The sequence below is a fragment of the Acanthopagrus latus genome, chromosome 12 (genome assembly GCF_904848185.1).
Source record: "Acanthopagrus latus isolate v.2019 chromosome 12, fAcaLat1.1, whole genome shotgun sequence".
Classification (NCBI taxonomy): Eukaryota; Metazoa; Chordata; class Actinopteri; order Spariformes; family Sparidae; genus Acanthopagrus; species Acanthopagrus latus.
Window position 1 is genome coordinate 15686824 of NC_051050.1, and position 18359 is coordinate 15705182.

An 18359-nucleotide genomic window follows, 5' to 3' on the forward strand; every position below is an offset into this window, starting at 1 on the left:
AGTGGATATTTGTGGATAGTTCATCTCAACCACCCACCATATTAGCTACACGGAGTGAGAACTCTTTTGTAGGACTAAACAATCTTTGCTGAGAACGTGAAACCTCCGCCCACATTTCTCCCATAATGCACCGGTTCAGTAAACAAATACCTGACGTCTGCCAATGACAGCAGATGTCAAGCTAAATATCTGTCCCCGTCGGATACATCTGTCTATGGAGAGTCACTCCTGGATTATAACTCAAACTGTCTCAAAGTAACATTAAAGCGGTCATTTAATTCTGCGCTTGTGAGCTGAATTTTAACAGCTGCGCGTTAGTTTGTTAATGCTAATTAGCTGGCTATCTAGCTAGCTCTGCAGTGCAACAGTACCTGCAGCTAACTGTTAGCGTAACTCTTCTCGTAATAAACTGACGTACTGAGGCATTTGAAAAGATGTCTGGACCAAATGGAGATCCCGACATGTCGATGAACGATGGTATCATCAACGACGACGATGATTTCGGCGATGCAGAAGGTAAGGAGCTAAGGTGTTCACTCACTGATCGATGCTAGTAGCTAGTTAGCTGTACTGCAGCAAAGGGGTAATTCTACACGAAACAATTCACCTCGAAGCAGTAATGTGAAATGAAAGCAGTCGATCGTCACTTGATGTCAGGTGATACACAGTTTAAAGTGGCTCCAGTAGGTTAATGAGATTTGATTGAGATGGTACATCCAAGCAAAGTTCTCAGGTTTAACTGAATGTCTGAGCCAGAGCTGCACCAGTGTATCTACTCTCATAGACTCTCCAATAGACAGTAGCTGTATTCGCAGTATGTTCAGCATCTTACGTTTCATCTCGAGATGGCATCAGTACTGTCTTTGTGCTTTTCACCTCGAGATTTTTGTACAAATCATCAAAGTTGATCTCTTCAGTATTTTAGAGATATGATGAGCATTCTATTCAGGAATGCACTGATATGTCATCAAGCTTTTGATAAATGTTGTTTATACCTTGTTAAAAGCAGCGTCTGTCCTCATTTGTTGTTTATTTGTTGAGATTTATCATCGGTTTTACAGCTGTTAAATAAGTTTTTAATGTTGAGTAAGTTGTTCTCATCCCTGTCATTTAGGCATTGTCAAGTTATATGAAGTAAAATCGGGTGATCTTGTCAGCATGCTTATCTAAATGAATCATGGGTACACAAGTAGAAAATTAATCACCTAAATCATGAGACTCTAAAAGTAATCTCTCTGCTGATCTCCACAGAGTACGAAGCCATAAACACCATGCTTGATCAGATCAACAACTATCTTGACGACCTGGAAGACCGGAACGATTCACTCAATGGAAAACTGCATGAACTGATGGAGTCAAACAGGCAAGCCCGGCTGGAGTTCAGGGCCCAGCTGTTCGGCCCCCCAGACCAGGAGGACGAGAACAGTCCTGCAGAGGGAGACGAATCCTCAGCCAGCAAAGAAGACACAAACGAGGACGATGGTGAAGGAAAAAAAGAGTGACCAAAGCGATAGGATGAGGGCGGGATTGAGTCGGGTGGACTACTGACCTTAGTTGCCTGTTTAATTCCTCTGTGAATGTCCCACCCCATCAGCAGGTGTGTGATAATTTGCTTCCCCTCCGTCACTGAACTCAGTCTTCTCCTTTTTGTTGAACTGTGGTGTGATGACGTTTGCTTTCCGAGCAGAGCCAGAGTTTAATCGACCTCCAGCGGCTTTCTGTAAAACCACGATCCCTGGGAAATCTAAGAGACTTGAAAAAGCTGCGTCCCTCTGTCTGAGAACAGCGTTGTTCAGGTCGAAGTGAGACATCATTGGCATTCATTCTAAAGCGGCTATAAAAATCTGACATGCTGATATATGTTGAACACATCACTCCAGAACGTCCATGATATTCAGGCTTCGTCCACATGGGCAAACAGGGGTCACAGTTGAACATCTGTGTGATATGCTGATCCATGTCGTGTTGATGTTCAGCTTCCCGAAAGCGAAATATGCAACATTCCAGATGTCTACCCTTGTACAGAATAATGATTGATCTGCAGCATGACTATAAATCCACTCTGTGCTATCCTGTTAGTTTTCAATTAACCTGTGTAGAATAAGTGATACCATCTTAAAAGTGTTTGTGTTTGCTGAAATAAGTCAAAATTAAATGTGGGAATTGTCAGACATTTTAATATAAATTAAAATGACACCCCCCCTCCCCAGAAAAACAAACATCCAAAAATACATTAAACTTCCAGCAGTTAGAAAACATCACCTGTTTGTTCATCTCAATTTGTCAGTAGCTGAATAAAAATACAATAAGAAACAAACAGCTTCTGTTTGACATTATACTGTACATCTCCTCTTCTGTCTCACTTCCTTCTGTTTGAGATCGAAATAGTACAGTTTCCATCCACCATCATATCTTGTTCCTTCAGACAGAATATGATGCATCATGTGACAGTTGTCACTACGACTAGAGTTGCTACATGTGTCAGTCAGTCTTTTTGCGGTTTAAAATATTCTTCTCTATAATGGAGGAATAAATGTTTCCAGAGCAGCACACTAGTCAAGAAGAACGGAGGAAATACTCGAACCGAAGTTCTACATTCCTATACATAATCGGTAACTGGGATCATCTGCTGTAAATTACTGGTGTTTAAAAGTTTGCAAGGATAATTTGCTACATTAAACACCTAGAGACACTTCATGGTTTTACTCCTTCCATTAAATGAACTGTGATTTCATAAATTCTGAGCTAAAAGGCAGACTTGTGGGCTCTCTGACGACCTTCAACACCCAGCAGGAATTATGATAAATACGACAACTTTACAGTCTTTCAAGCTTCAGGTAGCATTTACCTGCTGTTACTGGCAAGCTTTCAGATGTCAAAATAAGCAAAATGAAGACGTAGTGCAGCCTTCTGTGACTGAAGTCTTCAGGGAGTCAGGGACAGCTAATCATTTAATCAAACACCTTAATTTTTGTTACAAGTGATGTGTTAATGACGCTGTTAGCTGTTGTTTCTCATTTTAGAGCTTCATTCCAAGAATACAGGGATTTCTTTTCCATCACTGTGTGCAGATGTAAAAGGGGTTTTTTGAAATTTCGTTGACTGCAACATTCAGCTCCTACAGATTTAAGCAGTATACATTTGTATATCAATATACAAATAAAATGCCAATTGCTGGTAGTGAGGGATACTAGAATGTGTGCAGGACTGTTTCAGATAGAAAGCCACAGCTGCTGACAACCTTTTTGCCCCAAACACGACATCAACTTAAACCCCAAATTTCTGGTGAAAAAAAAAAAAGAGGATGAAATGCCCTGAAGAAGCTATGATCTATTTAAGATTCATCACTTTTCAACACTCAAGCAAAGTACCATTATAACACTTCATTTTTTAAATAAAATAAAATAAAATAAACAAAAGCTGTCACCTGCTCAAACACTTAATTTGGTTACATTCTACATATCAGGTTGCTAAAAGCGTGCGCTATGTGTTAGCAATGTTGAAGAAATGTCTCTGACATTTATATTAAATTAACGATCATTCACCACAGCTAGCTAAAGAATTAGCAGAAGCTGACAATCGGCCCTGATCAACCTCCTGACCCTCACAGACAGCAGGGTGGGAAATTAACTTTTTGGTGAGCCAGCCTCGGACAACAAATTGATGGAAAATCTAACAGAACACTGATGTTCTGTTCTTAAATCGAGCTAAATGTAATAAGCCTGGGCACTGTTAGGGGTCAGAAGCAAATGAGACATTAGTGAGAGGACTGGCTACTTCTGTACAAAAACACCAGTTCAGATTCCCACTCATCTGGGTTGGATAAGTCATTAAATTAGAAGTAATTTTTACGGCAGAGTGCTGCTCTGTCGTCTGGTGGTGCGGCACTAACAAGTTCACTTCATTTCATTTTGTCCGCAGGAGTCGCCAGAATCAGCAAAAAATGAAAAAAAAAAGGTCCCTCTACCAGCTTTAATGTAGAGGGTGGAAATTAAAAATAAGATTTTCAATTCTGGAACCTCAAATAATACATTCCTTTTTTTTTTTTTTTTTTTTAGGAAAACGTTACGCTAAGCCTTTAAACAACTTTTCAAATTTACATTTAGCTTTCGAAGTTTCAAAATTCCATTGTACTTGTGTACAGTATAATTTTCGTAGTACACAGATATCCCCATTACCAGGAAGGAGCTTCTCCTAATTCATGAATAAAATATTATTTTCAAATCAGGCAACATAAACACCGTTTTAACAGATTCATATGTACGGAGGCTAGGCACACATACTGTGAAATAATCTCATTTGGTTTGCTTTTATCTCATGTTAAGGCTGGAGAGAGATAACTCAAGAACATCATTCTCTTACCAGGAGGCGATTGTAAGATACTTGCTCACCTATCACTGATTCAACCAGTATTTGGTGGCTGTCAGGTGTAAATTTCCCACCCTGGGTGAACACCTAACAAGTCATGTCTCAGCACGATTAACCGTCCCTCAGTCTTCCTCTTTGTAGGTGTGCGTTTTATTTCAGACTTTATGGGCTGTTATTTTGTTGGTCTCTGTTTAATGAAAGCACCTCGTCACATACCGACACATCCTGTCCCAAGGTTTCCTCTCTTTTTACATCCCATCTTTGACTCAGCGTCTGTTTGCTGCCCTCCCTGACCTGCGTTTGGGTGTGTTTTTTTCCTTCCCTGTGCCGCTCTTTCTCCCTGGGACAGCAGGAGCTTCCTTTTCCTCCTCTCCTTCATTAGTATCCTCAGCAGCAGCTTCTGCCACCGACTCTGGCTCCTCTCTGCTGCCAGCAGGCAGCTCAGCAGGCTGGGATGTGGTCTCTTCCTCACTGATGTGGAGGTCGCTGGTCTTTTCTGTGTGCACGTTCAGTTGTTTGAGCGTAGTCAAAGGCTGCAAGGAGTCTACATTTGTCACTAAACCAGTGTCATCGGAGCAGGAAGTTTCATCCAAAAAGTCTGTGGTAGTTTCTATTACAGGCCTGAGGCTGTCTGTAGCTTGGGGAGAACCTCTGGAAGATGAGACAGCCTCACCTCTTTGACTCAGCATCTCTTTATGCCTCTGAGAGGAGAAAGCATAAAAACAGTGATTCAAATCAAATTACTCAGACCAAGTTAGTGATCAAAACAGTCGTCAATTCATTAAATAGCTGATAACTCAGTGAGTTGAGCTCTATGAAAAACCAACCTTGAGCTTCTCAAAGTGCTTCAGTGATTTGCAGTGGGAGTGTAGGGCTGAAGACTCAAAGTGGTAAAACTTGTTGCAGAGTCTGCAGATAAAACCTGCGACTGGAACAAAAAAACTGGACCCTGTGGTGGAAGAAATCAAAGAATAAACTATTAAACAGTACTGAATAGTATTAATACATCTAAACAACAAGCAAGAAAACAATTAAAATGAATAAGGTGGTGAAGAATCAGGAGTTAGTCCTCTCACCGTAGACCGTTTCAGGGTCATACTGCTCATCACTGGTCATTTCCTTCAGAGTCACTTCTTTGAGGGAGGACCAGCCATCCTGTACCGAGTCACCAGAAACCCAGTAAACAACTCGAGTACCACAACTGCGCCAACTGTGATGTAAATCTTACTGGCAAATTCAATGAAAATCTTTACAGTGCAAATCACCTGTTTCTCAGAGCAATCTTGGTCTCCTTCACTCATCTGTCCTTCCTCTTCTTCCTCTACTTCACTGCCCTCCACCTCTTCTAGTGAAAATCCCTCGGTGTCCATGGCAGTCAGCTTGCCCAAGGCCTCACAGCCCTCCTTTTCCTGGAGCTAGAAATGACATTTTGTGTCACTTTCATTTCTTAGGGTAAAACGCTTACTTGCAGTTTAATGGTTCTCAATCAGGAATGTCGACACAAATACCTTCTCCATTTTCTGTCTGTGCTCCACGGACTGCAAGTGCTCCACAAAAAACTGGGAGGTCCTGAAGTGTTTCTTGCAGACTGTGCAGGAGGAGATGGCTGTTCTACTGGCAAGCTGAGAAGAGTCAGAGGGGCGCATTAAAACCAGATAAATGGTTTCAAACCACTTTTAAATATCTAAAACATTTCTGCCATGTAAATGTGCTTGTATGAAAAGCGAGTAGCTGATTACTCTGTGCTCCTCTGTGCGACGGTGATCTGTGATGCTGCTGGTGAAGTGAGTGTGACAGGTGGCACACCAGTGCTTCAAGTCTTCTTTCTTCTCCCTGCAGACAACGCAGACAAACAACAACCATCTGGTGTGTTAACCTCAAAATGACTGGCAGGGAAAAAAACAAGTTGAATCTCTTTGAGGTGAAAAACAAAAAAAAACCAATCAGATGCTTGTTTTGAGTGTTTTTTAAAACGGACCCATCTTTGATTGCTCCCTGTAGAGTCTCATGTACTCGTGGCAGCAACGTGACCAGGCATGCATTGCTCATATGTTGGATCTCCATCATCCTCTGCTGGTGGGAAACACTGTTCATATGACTCCTGAAGTTCTGGAATAAATAAAACAGCAAGGTTAAACAAAATCCTTGTACTTTCCACTACGACCTGTGTTCAGTATGTTCAACCTACTTGCTGGTTGTGGCAGGTGATGCCGCAGAGGTAGCAGTAGAACTTGTTGGCGCCCTCCGTTACACCCTCCTCTCCTTCCTCCTGGTTGTCTGGTGAAGATAAAGGGGCATCTTTGTCCTGTGGCATCTCCTCCAGCGGCAAAGTAACCTGCTGGTCATCTTCACTCAGCCTGCCTGATGGGGAAGCAATTGATGAACAGCTGCGCACCTGCTGAGAGATAAACCAGGTATGTACTGCACGCAGGAGGTTTAAAAGTACTGATAACCAGCATTCAGCTTAGTGTTAGTTATGTCAATATTAATTATCATTTAATCTTTACATATTTGGTCTATAAGCTGACCATCCCAAATAAAAGCTCTACTCACCTCAGTAGCTCTGCTCTCCTCCAGCGCCTCAACATCATCTGATCCCCCTGTGGAGCGTCCTTCCTCCGGAATGATGCAGTCTGGAGAAAGAAAGACAGTTCGCTTTAATCTCTCCAGATCTATAAACTAAACTATACTACATAAATCAAATTAACACTAAAGTATTAGGAACAATATACTCTATGATTCTGCTGGTTTTACCTTCAGGCTGGCTGTCCTCTGTGTTGCTGTTACACACTGAAAAGAGAACTTCCCTGTCTGTATCTGCCATAGTGACACACGGCTCTTTGGGCTCCTCTGACCTGAGACCAAAAAAGCCCAACATTGGGGGTTAGTAGCCAATGAGAGGGCAGAAGTTTCACAGATCAAGGGAATTTAATGTGAAAACGCAGAATTTTTTGAATGAGAACTAGCAAGCTTCACAGAAGTGCCGTTTTTCCCCTCAGACCACAAACATTCATGGATACTGAGGACCTCTGAAAACACAGTGCATCCTGCTGAGCATGAGAAGCCATATCAACATTTACTAAATTCACAGAAATAATCAAGGTTGTTCTTACTCCTCTGTCCTCTGCTTCTTAACTACAGGTTCTTCGAGTTGGTCCTCGGAGGGCTGTGCGGATCCCTCCTCTCCTCCCACGGCACCATCTGTGGGTAGAAAAAAGGAAAACCAAAGTTGGAAACAAAAAAAATTACTCTTTATTACTATTGTACACAAGCTGAAGGTCATGTGACACTCAAACATGTAACACCCTGTACATACTGTTCTGCACACTGTGTCAAGCTTCTAACGTTAAATATTTAGCACGTGTCAGTGCTGCTCAGATTGCAGCTCTACCTGTTTCAGTCTTGTCAGTGGCTTCATTGGTACTGCTAGCTGCTGGTTGGTCGTCTGTGCTCCCTGCTGCCATCTGCTCGCTGTCTCTCTTCCTGTCTGGCTGGCGAGCTGCGGCGTCCTACACAGAGAGAAAAGGATTATAAACATACTGAGTATAAACAGGCATGGCTTGTTCATTTAAGACTAAACAGACAAAGCACGACATCCCAGTCTGTGATAAAAGTTGCAGCAAAGAGACACCGGCGTAGAACAACATAGATGGAACAGAATATAAATGATTTGGGCTGTTTTGTCTAAAAGCTAAAATTATTTTAGAAAAATATGTTTGGATCTATGAACATTGTTGAGCTTTTCAACTATGTTTCATATAATCAGAGTGGATCAAATCCTTTGACAACTCGTTCAACCTGTAGACCAAAACCAATAAAGAATTAGTCCTGCTATCACATTGCAACTAACCAATTATGCTTTTGTGGTTAGCTCATCACACATCGCACTTTAATTTGACATATATCAATATCTTGTTTTGTCCAACCGAGTGTCTAAAATGACAAGGCATTTAGTATAAAATAATGTGTAAAAAGGTGGAACCAATTCATTTTGGCCATTCCAAGTTAAGAAATTGCATACATTCCTTTAAATTCTCTGTCCAACAACTCACTGATTAATCAAGTAATTGTAACAGCTTTACAATTAAGAATTTTGTGTTTGGCCAAAGCCTCTAAACTACGCTGTTGTCAAACAAAAAAAACAAAAAACAATTAAAAACAATTAGAATAGTCGCCTATGGGTGCAGACATCACTAACGATTTGATGCTTGCTCCAGCTGCTCTTGTGCTGACCACATAAGCTGGACCTTTACAGTGATTACAGTCATTAATGGTGCTGTTGTAATTACTGTGGTAGAGGAGGAGGAGTAGGAGGAGGAGGAGGAGGAGGAGGCTGTGGTGGTGGCAGCATTGTTGTAGTAGCGAGCGTGCGGGTGGAACGGTCGACCAGCGGGAAAACCCATCATGGGGGTCTTTATGGCCATGCCCATGGGAACCGGCCCGAGAAGAGACGACCTGGAGGAGGCTGCAAAGAACTGACGGAACTGCTGTCCACCCATCCCGAAGCCCCGCATGTTGCCTGCAAAGCAAAGAATGATGGGTAAAGATACACACATGGGTATGGTGGGGAAAAATGGCCTTTATATTTTAGGCTGTTGTGTGTTTCCAGATGCAGTTGTAGTACAAACTGTACCCTGCATCTGCTGCATCAGGAGGGCCCCCTGCAGCATGGGATTGGGGGTGAGGAGCGTAGTCTGGGTTGCCTGGCACAGGTTGACCATCCTGGGAGGAGGGGCCGTCTGGGGAGGAACAGGAATGGCTCTGGGCAACAAACACACAAGAGAAAATGGAACATGGATCATTATTTCAAAACAAATAACACAATGTTACAGCTGAATGATTCATATGTAGACCAGCGCAAAAGAGCCTTCCTTCTTACAAACCTGGAAATGTATTTTATATACATCTGTTACATTTTGAAATAAGCTCATACCCTGATGAAAAATAATGAATGGGAAACAAAAAAACTTAATATGGACAGCTATAACCACTCTCCCTAAACCAAGCTGGACATGTACATTTTCTTGTTTATTACAATTATTTATGCAATCTTCGTACGTTCTGCTGCTATTGTGATCTGATTTAATGTTGTTGTTATTGTCTCGTTCTGTCCTTGACCCTGTCTCGGTGAGGTTTGACTTGTAAAATCAATTTTAATGTCAATCTGAGTTTCTAGTCTGAAAGGTTAAGTATAGTCTACTCTAAGAGTGATTAAAAATAGTTCTTTTTAAATCCAAAAAGTCACTAAATATAACCCAATACAATGAGATGCTGAATCAAATTATAAAGGATGAGGATTCTGGGTTTTTATGTGACATGACACAAACTGACAGTCTGAATAACTAGAAGTTGTAAAATGATAATTAAACTGTGTTTGTGTTGGTAACCAGTGCCAGAGGGACAAAACAAAGGCGATGTGATCGTTGTAATTATTTGGACTGGAGCCATTAATGTTGCATCAAAGTGCTTAACACATGCGTAATTACATAATCTGCATTTTATCAACACTACCTTTGGGCGGGCCAGATGACAGAACATGGCAACAGTCCAGTGTTTAACACACACGACACTGTTTTACAAGTGAAGTATCTGATCTACAAAGACAGTGTAGTTTTAATGGAGAAGCAGTTCTCATCATGTGACTCACCTGCAGATTCCTGTCTATAAATAGAAATGAGGGGGTGTCAGCACCTGTCTGATAACAATGTACTTGTACTTATACCAATTTAGCTAACCAGTGTGAAAATAAGGTGCATTTGTATTATAATTTATATTCAGTGAAATAAATGTAATCAAACAAAAAGTAAATAATAACTTTATAAAAAGCTTTTTATATCTTCATTTCTTTTGTTATTAAAAAAAATCCCTCCCCACGACTTTCAAACAGCGAAATGTTGCCAGGCAGACTAAAAATATGATTTAAAAAAATGTCATTCAAGTCATTACGTCTCAGCTCAAGTCAAGTGTCTTTATAGTCCAACGCCAAGAAGAGTCTCGAGTCATTTCAATTTCTGTCAAATGAAGTTACAAGTCATTAAAACACTGACTTAAGTCTTTTCATAAAGAATGCCAGTCAGAAATATTACTGGCCTCTGCAGGATCTAGGTCATAGATTTACTTAAACAAAATCATAACAAACCACAGCCTGGGGTGGATGTCCATTGACCAAGCTATACAAGTAATCCATTTAAATCAAATTAAAAATGACTGCACATCTATATATTTTAACGCATTTTAGAAAGGTAAAGTCTGGCATGTATTATTTCCAGATCGGCTACCGCCAGCCACACACATCTCATCCGGAGGGCCCTGCCTTAATCCCCGGCCTCGAGTTGACGCTCTTACCGCGGGTTCTGGTGGTGGTGATGGGGAACATGATGCCCCGGAGGCGGCTGCGGCGGTGGAGGAGGCGGAGGCTGCTGCTGGAAAAGTTGCTGTAGCTGCCGCAGGTGCTGGTGAAACTGTTGCTGCTGCTGTTGCTGCTGCTGCTGATGGATGTGTGGGTTGAACATCACGGGCTTTAATTTCCTCCGTTAGGCTGCGAATTGACAGAGCAGCAGCTGTGAGGCGCCAGTGTTTTGACAGCCCTGAAAATAAAATATCTCCTGATCAGAGCGGAAATGTGTGTTATTAAGTGTCCCGGCTCTCGGAAGAACTCTCCCTCTTTGTATAAAAACTGATTCAATATGAGTGCGCATACTGAAACAACAGGTCGCTCTCACATTTCGTGATGACAACTAGCTAGTGTTAGCATGTCGGCTAACAATAATTTACTTTTTTTTGCTCTAACACTTAGCTTATTCTTAATTGGTTTACCGTTAGCCAACTCTGTGACGTGTTAACATTTTCTTTGTGGAAGAGAGTGGCACCTCATGGAGAAACTAACAGAAAGTAGAAATCTTGGAAGTCAATAAATGAACGAGGCTACACCTGCCGTGACATGAACGCAGCTAGCGTTAGCCACCGCTCCGTAACTGAACCCCAACAAGTTAGCTTAGCATAGCGGAGAACTACCCAGCTAACTTACACATAAAGCGGCTGCGCTTTTATCGCGTCTTTCCTACATTTCCCCTCCCCGCAGGTGTTAAGACTTACTTCTCAAAGAGGAGAGCAGCGATGGGTGTTGATTATCCAACTAAAAGTCATAGCACAGGGTGAAGTACCTGCTCTCAGCCCCGGCGCAACTTGCATAAAGCAGAGACCCAAAACAGCCTCGAACAGTGCGGACTGCGGAGAGGTGAGTGGATCCTGTCGCCCCCTGGTGGCCGTCTAGAGAACAGCAAGTGAATAATAAATGTATATATTTTTTAATTATTTATTTAAATGAATAACAATATTCTCAGAATTCAGGTTTAAAAAAAGCATGAAAAAACAACAGAAGTACATTTAAACATATATAAACATATGATACATACATCATAGGAGCATTTTCAGTTTCAAAAGAAAAGGTAAAAACTGGAGGAAATAAAAAAATAATGAGGTTAATCGTATTTTTAAGAGAGCCATCGTCTGAATATTCATATTGACAAACATTATGTGTGAAATGCAACACGAACCGAGAGTGCCTATACAACACTGAAACGTAAATATACACTGAAACACTGAAATAATAATTGTGCAGTTTGTTCCTTGGATATGTTGTACATCTGCTAAAGGGCTGGTTTATCCAAAATGCAATTTATCAATGACAGTAAATGAGAGTATAAGCCTTAATATACTATGGGTATGAATGCACTGACTGATCTGTGGTGTGTCTTGCTTTTAAAATCCTGTGGACACATTCATTTTTTTTCCCTCTGGGTGAGACCAGAGACATTTTTTCCGGCTCCGGCTGGACAATAAAGTTATTCTGTTCTATTCTATTCTATTCTATTCTATTCTATTCTATTCTATTCTATTCTATGCATCGCCAACAGAAGATCAGTGCATCAATATGAGTTCCCTGGAAGATAATGAAATGCAGCTTCATCACAAATACAGAATATGCTAAATAAAATAAAGAACATAAGACTTCCATCAGCAACTTATACTTATAAGGCACTAAATCAGGCTGTCTTGAAGTATCAGTTTCTAAACATCTAAGGAGAGAAGACAATGTGAAAGAAGTACCAGAATATCACCGTGAGATGACGGTCTTATACATCTTATTATAAAAAAAAAGTGAACTCAGTGGGAGAAATACCAATTACTAAGATACTCTAACTCTACTTGTTTTTGATCCAACGGTTATATTATCATTTGTAATGAAAAAATAGTGTAAGATTTGAAACAAATGCAAAACAGAAATATTTTCACTCTATTGTATTTAGATGTATGTTTATATATTATTAGGAACCTGTTAAGAAGAGAAGAGTGGCACAACTGGATGCTGACCTGGATTTAAAAAAAAAAAAAAAAAAAAAAAAAAAGGTCTTGTATTCTAAATGTCTACGGCAGCTTTTAGTGTGCAAAATGCAGATTCAGCACCATGGACAGAAAATCCTAAACTTGAGCAAAAACATTCAAAACTTGATGGCACCTTCCCACCCAAAACTTTCCAAACACACTCACACACACTCAGACCGTCAGAACAAAAACAAGACATTCCCTCTGAACAAAACATCACGATGTGACAGAACACACACACACACACACACACACACACTGAACATGTACCACCCAGCGGTGTGTGTGCAGAACTGCAGGGATCCCTCCTGAAGAAAATACAAGAGATCATCCTCATCCTCCCCCCCCTGCGGTGCTCGGCAGAGAGAGGAGTGTTTCACACTCGGTACTGGAGAGAGAGAGATAGAGAGAGAGACAGAGAGAGAGGGAGAGAGAGAGAGAGAGAGAGAGAGAGTGTGTGTCCTGGGCTGAGGTGATCCGACAGCACACACCGAGGAAGGCGCAGGGCAGTCAATGAGGGAGCGACCCGAGGAGTGAGGTCCAAAACACCCTCTGAACGCGAGGGTGTCGAGGAGAGAACACGCAGCACATCGAATCCCTCCCTGCCTGAGCTGACAAGAAGGATAGATAGAGGTATAGCGAGATAGATACATAGATACATAGATAGATAGATAGTCTGCCTGGTGCGTCGCAGAGATGGGGAACCGGGGAATGGAGGATCTGATTCCTCTGGTGAACCGCATGCAGGATGCCTTCTCCGCCATCGGACAGAACTCGAACCTGGACCTGCCTCAGATCGCTGTGGTGGGCGGCCAGAGTGCGGGGAAGAGCTCGGTGCTGGAGAACTTCGTCGGGAAGTAAGTGGCTTTTAAAAAAAAAAAAAAAAAAAGGCTGTGGATAGATGCACGCCCGGTGCGGCCCGGTGCGCTCATCATACGCTCCCCTACAACCCCCCATCCCCCTTCTCATGCAGGTTTCAAATCCACTTGAGTGAGATCTGTCCCAGTTCCTTTTATCTTCTTCTTCTTCTTCTTCTTCTTTTCCGACGAACACAACACACCAAGGCCAGGAGATTATTTTGTTAGGCTCTCATAAATCCCCCCAAGTTTATCTGTCAACTGCTGCATGATGCGTTCAAGGAACTGCAATATTTTCTGTCAATTAACTTGTTTGTTTTTTTCCACAGGAGGAACCACCTCCTTTAATGAGTGTTATGAGCAAGTTTATGAACTTAATGTTCTTTATTTATTTGCATAAAACCCACACAGAGTTGCACACGCTTATTGAATATGAATCCTCTGACGTGGCTTTAAGTTTGGAGGCTGACTTCCTGTTCGGCAGATACAGATACAAGGCAGCCACACTGTGGATGTGTTGTCGTGCTACCATTTTTATTTTGTCCTCGCTCTCTTTAATCCTGACCAGGCAGAAGAAAAAAAAGGGTGCACGGTGACGCTCGCCGGTTTTTTTCGTGCTCAGCCGTGTTTCTGTCAGAGCCGGTGATGGTTTGAGGGGGGAACAAATCTGATGTGTTATGCTGCAGTATGACCTTGCAGAGAGAGAGAGAGAGAGAGAGAGAGACAGAGTCCACCTGAGCTTTGAGCCCTTCCAGCTCAGCTCACCCATCTGTCTGCCAGTGCTTATGCTGTAAGTGAAGCTTACTGCCTGCAGGCCGACAACGCAAGTGTCACTAACCTGCCGTTGGTCGGCCCTGCTTGATTGTATTTCACCCGATCGGAAGGTTTTGTTGTGGTCTCGCAGACTTCAGGGACTGAGCGTGTGATTCAGCAGTATTTCCTGCTTAAGCAAGGTCAGATTGTATGCATACTGTGGCTCCAGGCCAGCTTCCCCTCCCCCCCACTAAACAAGGCCGGGTATTCCAGGACAAATTGTAATATATCACACTGGACAGAGGGATCCATCTGTGCAGGAACTGACTTGACATGTGTAATTGATTCACCGCTCCCTGGTAGATCTCATTAGACGTGAACACTTCTACCATTGTTATCTCTTTTGCCCAGCACCTTCAATCTCATCGCCTACATTTGTTTGGCAGCAGAGTCAGAACAGTTCACCACGTGGCCACAGTGCTAATCTCCTATTTTAACGGGTAGCCCATGAGGCGTGCCTGCTGTTTACACGTCAGAGCAATCGACACGTGATGCTGCTTGTGGAACCCAAAAAGTGGTGGTGTTGTGCTAGTAGTGCCAATGTAGCCCGAAGTGGAGTAATCCTTATGTTCCCATGATCCTGTGTTCCCCAGCTGGGGTGTTGGGGTGTTTGATCCGGGGTAAATGTGTGTTGACACAATATTGATATGGGGAACTCCCTGGAAACACAGGACCTTGGGATCTTAGGACCCTGGAAATTTAAGATCTTGGGAATTTAGGACCCTGGAATCATTGGACCTTGGGAGACTTAGGAAGCTGGGATCATTGGATCTTGGCAAGCTATGACTGTAGGATCTTAGGGCTTTGGGAACATACAGTCCTGGGGACTTAGATTCCTAGGAACAACAGGACTCTGGTAACATAGGGCCTTGGGAACAGAGTACCGGTGTGAAAGTAGGACCTGTAGAATATAGGATTTTGGAAACTTAAGACTCATGTGTCCCCAGGAACATAGGACCTTGGGAACATAATACTTTGGGAACGTAGGACTTTGGGAACTTAGATACTCTCCCTCTCAAGCTGCTAGTTGTAAGCAGAGATGAGGAGTTCGTATAAAGGGCTGGTGAGCTTCTATTCACCACAACACTTCCAGATGTTTTTGTAGCGTTCAGCTCCAACCGATGCCTTTGGTAACAGACACCGTGTAGCTCCTTTTGGAACTCCAAAAGGGTTCCTACAGCTGGCATCATGCAGCAAGTAGCTTTGCTTCCAAACGCCTGTAAACAGACATCAACATTAAGTCACCTAAATGATCTAAAATGTAAGAAAAACACGCTGCTATTTATAACGCACGCTATTGTTCATGCCATGCAATGCCACTGTGTGGTATTTTGTTGTCAACATATCCGTCTAGGAGAGAAATCAGACAGGCTTTGGAGGCTCATTTCAGATTGTTAAGTTATTTGACATCATTTCAAAATCCCTTCAGTAAGTTGCAGCCTTTTTTTTCGAAGGCCTTTTTTCGAAGAGTGTTTTTTTACAGTGTTTAGTGCCGTTGCAACAGTCTCTTAACGCTCATTATGGGGGGCAGGTTCTGCTGTACTCACTCAGCAGTTGTCATGGAAACAGCTTGGGCCTAATTACACCGCCTCCCCTCGGGGACCAGCGGTTTGGATGATCACGACCGACGGGAGGCAGGAAAGGAACACGTTGAAACGTCATTTCTCGGGAAATGTTGGATCATCCTGACGCCAGCCTTATAATGGAGACGCCAAACGATTTGTGCCAGTGAAAGCTGCAGTGTTTGCCATCTCATTACAGTGAGCAGATTGCGGAGCAGCAGCCTGTCATGCAGCACTTCTCCGCGTTAATGCATGCAGTCCAGCTGCAGTGACGTCGCCCAGGTCCTCGTGCACATCCAGCCCTCCTCCATCCCCCGCGTAGCCTATTGTGTTAGCGTTATCTGCCCAAAGCAACACGCGTTTAAAGCTGTCTCTCGTGTGTTTTCCTCTTTTTCTCCATGTCTAATGTACCTTCCCCCTGTGTTTTATATACAGAAATTCACATTGCTTTTTAATCCTTTTTACTTTCATCTGAAAAGCGTTGTTGAAAACGTTGACAGCAGCATCGGAGAGATTACTCCGCTTGCACAGCTCTGCTCCTGGTCGCGTTCTCCCTCCGTTTGATGCTTACGGTTAGCACAGGCAATCAATACCGAAGTACGGGAGATGTATAAATGGCAGAGAGGTATATCATCAATTATTTCTCTAGGCGTATCAGCTGTTTAAAAGTTGTTTGAGTTCAGTAGTTTAAGGTGAAATGGAGGGCAAGAAAGGGGGCCTTTTTCTGCAAGACTTGACGAAGGATTTGGAGGAAAAACTAGCAGCTACTGGACTGATATGAACTATGTTGAAAGGACGTAACTGTACATACTGATGATACTTTACCTCTCCTCTCAGGTCGATTCGATGTTTGATGCAAGCCGGGCTAATGTGTCTCAGGCTGCTCAAGGACAGCCAGCCTCTCAGTTGGTAGACAAGCCGTTTAGATATGGCGCACTAATGGCTGAGAGAACACCCGAGGACACTAGTCGAATTAATCTATTCCCCTTTGTCGTCCATCCTTGTTTTTTTTTTTACTTTTCTTATCCTGCTTTCGTAGATATTGGTTCTTGCGGAGAGGCTACTGATGTCTCCCGTCTTGTTACAGCTCACTTCACTGGTTCTCACCTCACTTCAACCCACGCTTCGCAGCCTTTTCTGTCTCATTCAGTCGGAAATCAAAGGTACTTTGTTGCTGTCAGGTATAAAAGTGCTCAAACTCCAAAGCGAAGGCAGCGAGGTTAAATGAAAATGACAGGGATCCACCAAATGTAATAATATAAAAGACACAGTTTGAGATGTTGGAGTTGCAGTGTTGCAAAAGCAGAAAAAAAGAAGTGAATTCTTTCGCTTAAGAAGCTGAAAACAATAAAGTTTGGTCAATTTTTGCTTGATGATTGACTTTCAGTATCAGTTAATCACTTACCAAAATCCCTTCTGATTGATTCTTCGATTGGCAGATCAATTAATAGTTACGCTTCAGGACCATCTCTGAAATACCTGCGCACGCATGTCCAGCATGACTCCCTAGTCCTCTCCTGGTCGTTACCCATTGATTTAACAGTGAGAAAAGACATTTCACAAATCTGAATCTGTGCCCGGCGCCTGTTTCCTGTCTGTGTCTTTCAGCCAGTCTGTATTTCAGCCTGTCTCCCATGAGTCTAATTAAGGCGTATGCACGAAGGAGGGAGCTTTACTGGTCTCCAGCGCCTGACACATACGGTGCCAACTGGGTGGAAACTACTCATGTGCACAGCCGTTCAGGTGGAGGTGGAGGTGGGGATGTCTGGTCCCATGTTGACATTTGACTAAATTCAACATGATTGCTGTGCGAGCAGTGTGGCATTTTATCACGAAAAGGAGGCAGGAAACCAGGAGAAAATGCCTCCGAGAGTTAGTCTGTGGTAGATTCTTCCTTTTAAAGAGTCTTCTTCACTATAAAAGCTCAGCGCTGTGTTTATCTCTGTGTTCAGCTATGATTTGAATTAAGGTATCTTTTGGGGATTCGCAGTTTCACAGCAAATGTGGTTTCGTCGTAGCTCTTGCGCAGGTCGTGTTTGATTTATGCCGCTTTGTTCCACCATCATGACTCTGAAAATGGGTCAGAAAGTGGTGGAAAAGTTAGATTTTCTTTTACATTTATGCGCTGGGAGAGTCGTATTTCATTGGTTTGAATGAGCGACTAGACTCCTGAACAAGCCAGACACAGAGGAGTTTCAGTAAGGCCTGGATTTAGTTTTCTCTGTTTATCATACAATATGCTAATCACTCTAGCCGCTTACCACAGCATGCAGCACATTCAGTATGGATGATGTTTACAGAAGTATAGCGTCTGTCCTCCTCTGGTTTCTTTCGGTCCAGAACCCACTTTCAGCACCACGGACAGCTCTTTTAA

The 18359-nt window shown here is 42.6% G+C and overlaps 3 protein-coding genes across 11 annotated transcripts in view; 2 read left to right on the forward strand and 1 right to left on the reverse strand.

Annotated features, from left to right (window-relative positions):
* The first annotated feature begins 124 nt into the window (after nt 1-124).
* Nucleotides 125-2317, forward strand: c12h9orf16 (chromosome 12 C9orf16 homolog). The gene is made up of 2 exons (XM_037117071.1): nt 125-516; nt 1252-2317. The coding sequence occupies exons 1-2, from the start codon at nt 435-437 to the stop codon at nt 1500-1502; spliced, it is 333 nt and encodes a 110-aa protein (XP_036972966.1). The 5' UTR covers nt 125-434; the 3' UTR covers nt 1503-2317.
* On the reverse strand, nt 2162-11624 carry ciz1a (cdkn1a interacting zinc finger protein 1a). 5 transcript variants are annotated; one of them, XM_037117065.1, is made up of 16 exons: nt 11464-11624; nt 10714-10906; nt 9002-9129; nt 8658-8887; nt 7760-7877; nt 7482-7569; nt 7123-7223; nt 6922-7001; nt 6557-6766; nt 6347-6477; nt 6108-6201; nt 5877-5990; nt 5634-5783; nt 5445-5523; nt 5196-5317; nt 2162-5069 (listed from the first exon to the last, which is right to left on the reverse strand). In XM_037117065.1, exons 2-16 carry the CDS (start codon nt 10878-10880, stop codon nt 4635-4637), a joined length of 2247 nt encoding a protein of 748 aa, XP_036972960.1. In that variant the 5' UTR covers nt 10881-10906; nt 11464-11624; the 3' UTR covers nt 2162-4634. The 5 variants fall into 5 exon arrangements, with proteins under 5 accessions (XP_036972960.1, XP_036972963.1, XP_036972959.1 ...); XM_037117068.1 differs by having other exon boundaries at nt 6557-6763; nt 10714-10955; XM_037117064.1 differs by having other exon boundaries at nt 10714-10955.
* Nucleotides 11625-13009: 1385 nt separating this feature from the next.
* The window catches only part of dnm1a (dynamin 1a), a 55030-nt gene continuing 49680 nt past the window's right edge, over nt 13010-18359 (forward strand). For 4 of the 5 annotated variants that reach the window (XM_037117926.1, XM_037117925.1, XM_037117929.1 and 1 more), the window contains exon 1: nt 13450-13610. In XM_037117926.1, the coding sequence (XP_036973821.1) occupies nt 13450-13610 (161 nt within the window). Of the gene's footprint in view, nt 13611-18359 lie in introns of all 5 variants that reach the window. The other variant, XM_037117927.1, reaches the window with a different exon arrangement.

Excerpts from the sequence above, each read along its gene's own strand:
- c12h9orf16 (XM_037117071.1), top strand. The coding sequence starts at position 435 with ATGTCTGGACCAAATGGAGATCCCGACATGTCGATGAACGATGGTATC. Across the intron at positions 517-1,251 it reads TGATTTCGGCGATGCAGAAG|AGTACGAAGCCATAAACACC; the intron begins GTAAGGAGCTAA and ends TGATCTCCACAG.
- ciz1a (XM_037117065.1), bottom strand. The coding sequence starts at position 10,880 with ATGTTCAACCCACACATCCATCAGCAGCAGCAGCAACAGCAGCAGCAA. Across the intron at positions 7,224-7,481 it reads AAGAAGCAGAGGACAGAGGA|GTCAGAGGAGCCCAAAGAGC; the intron begins GTAAGAACAACC and ends TTTTGGTCTCAG. Across the intron at positions 6,478-6,556 it reads TCACCTGCCACAACCAGCAA|AACTTCAGGAGTCATATGAA; the intron begins GTAGGTTGAACA and ends TATTTATTCCAG.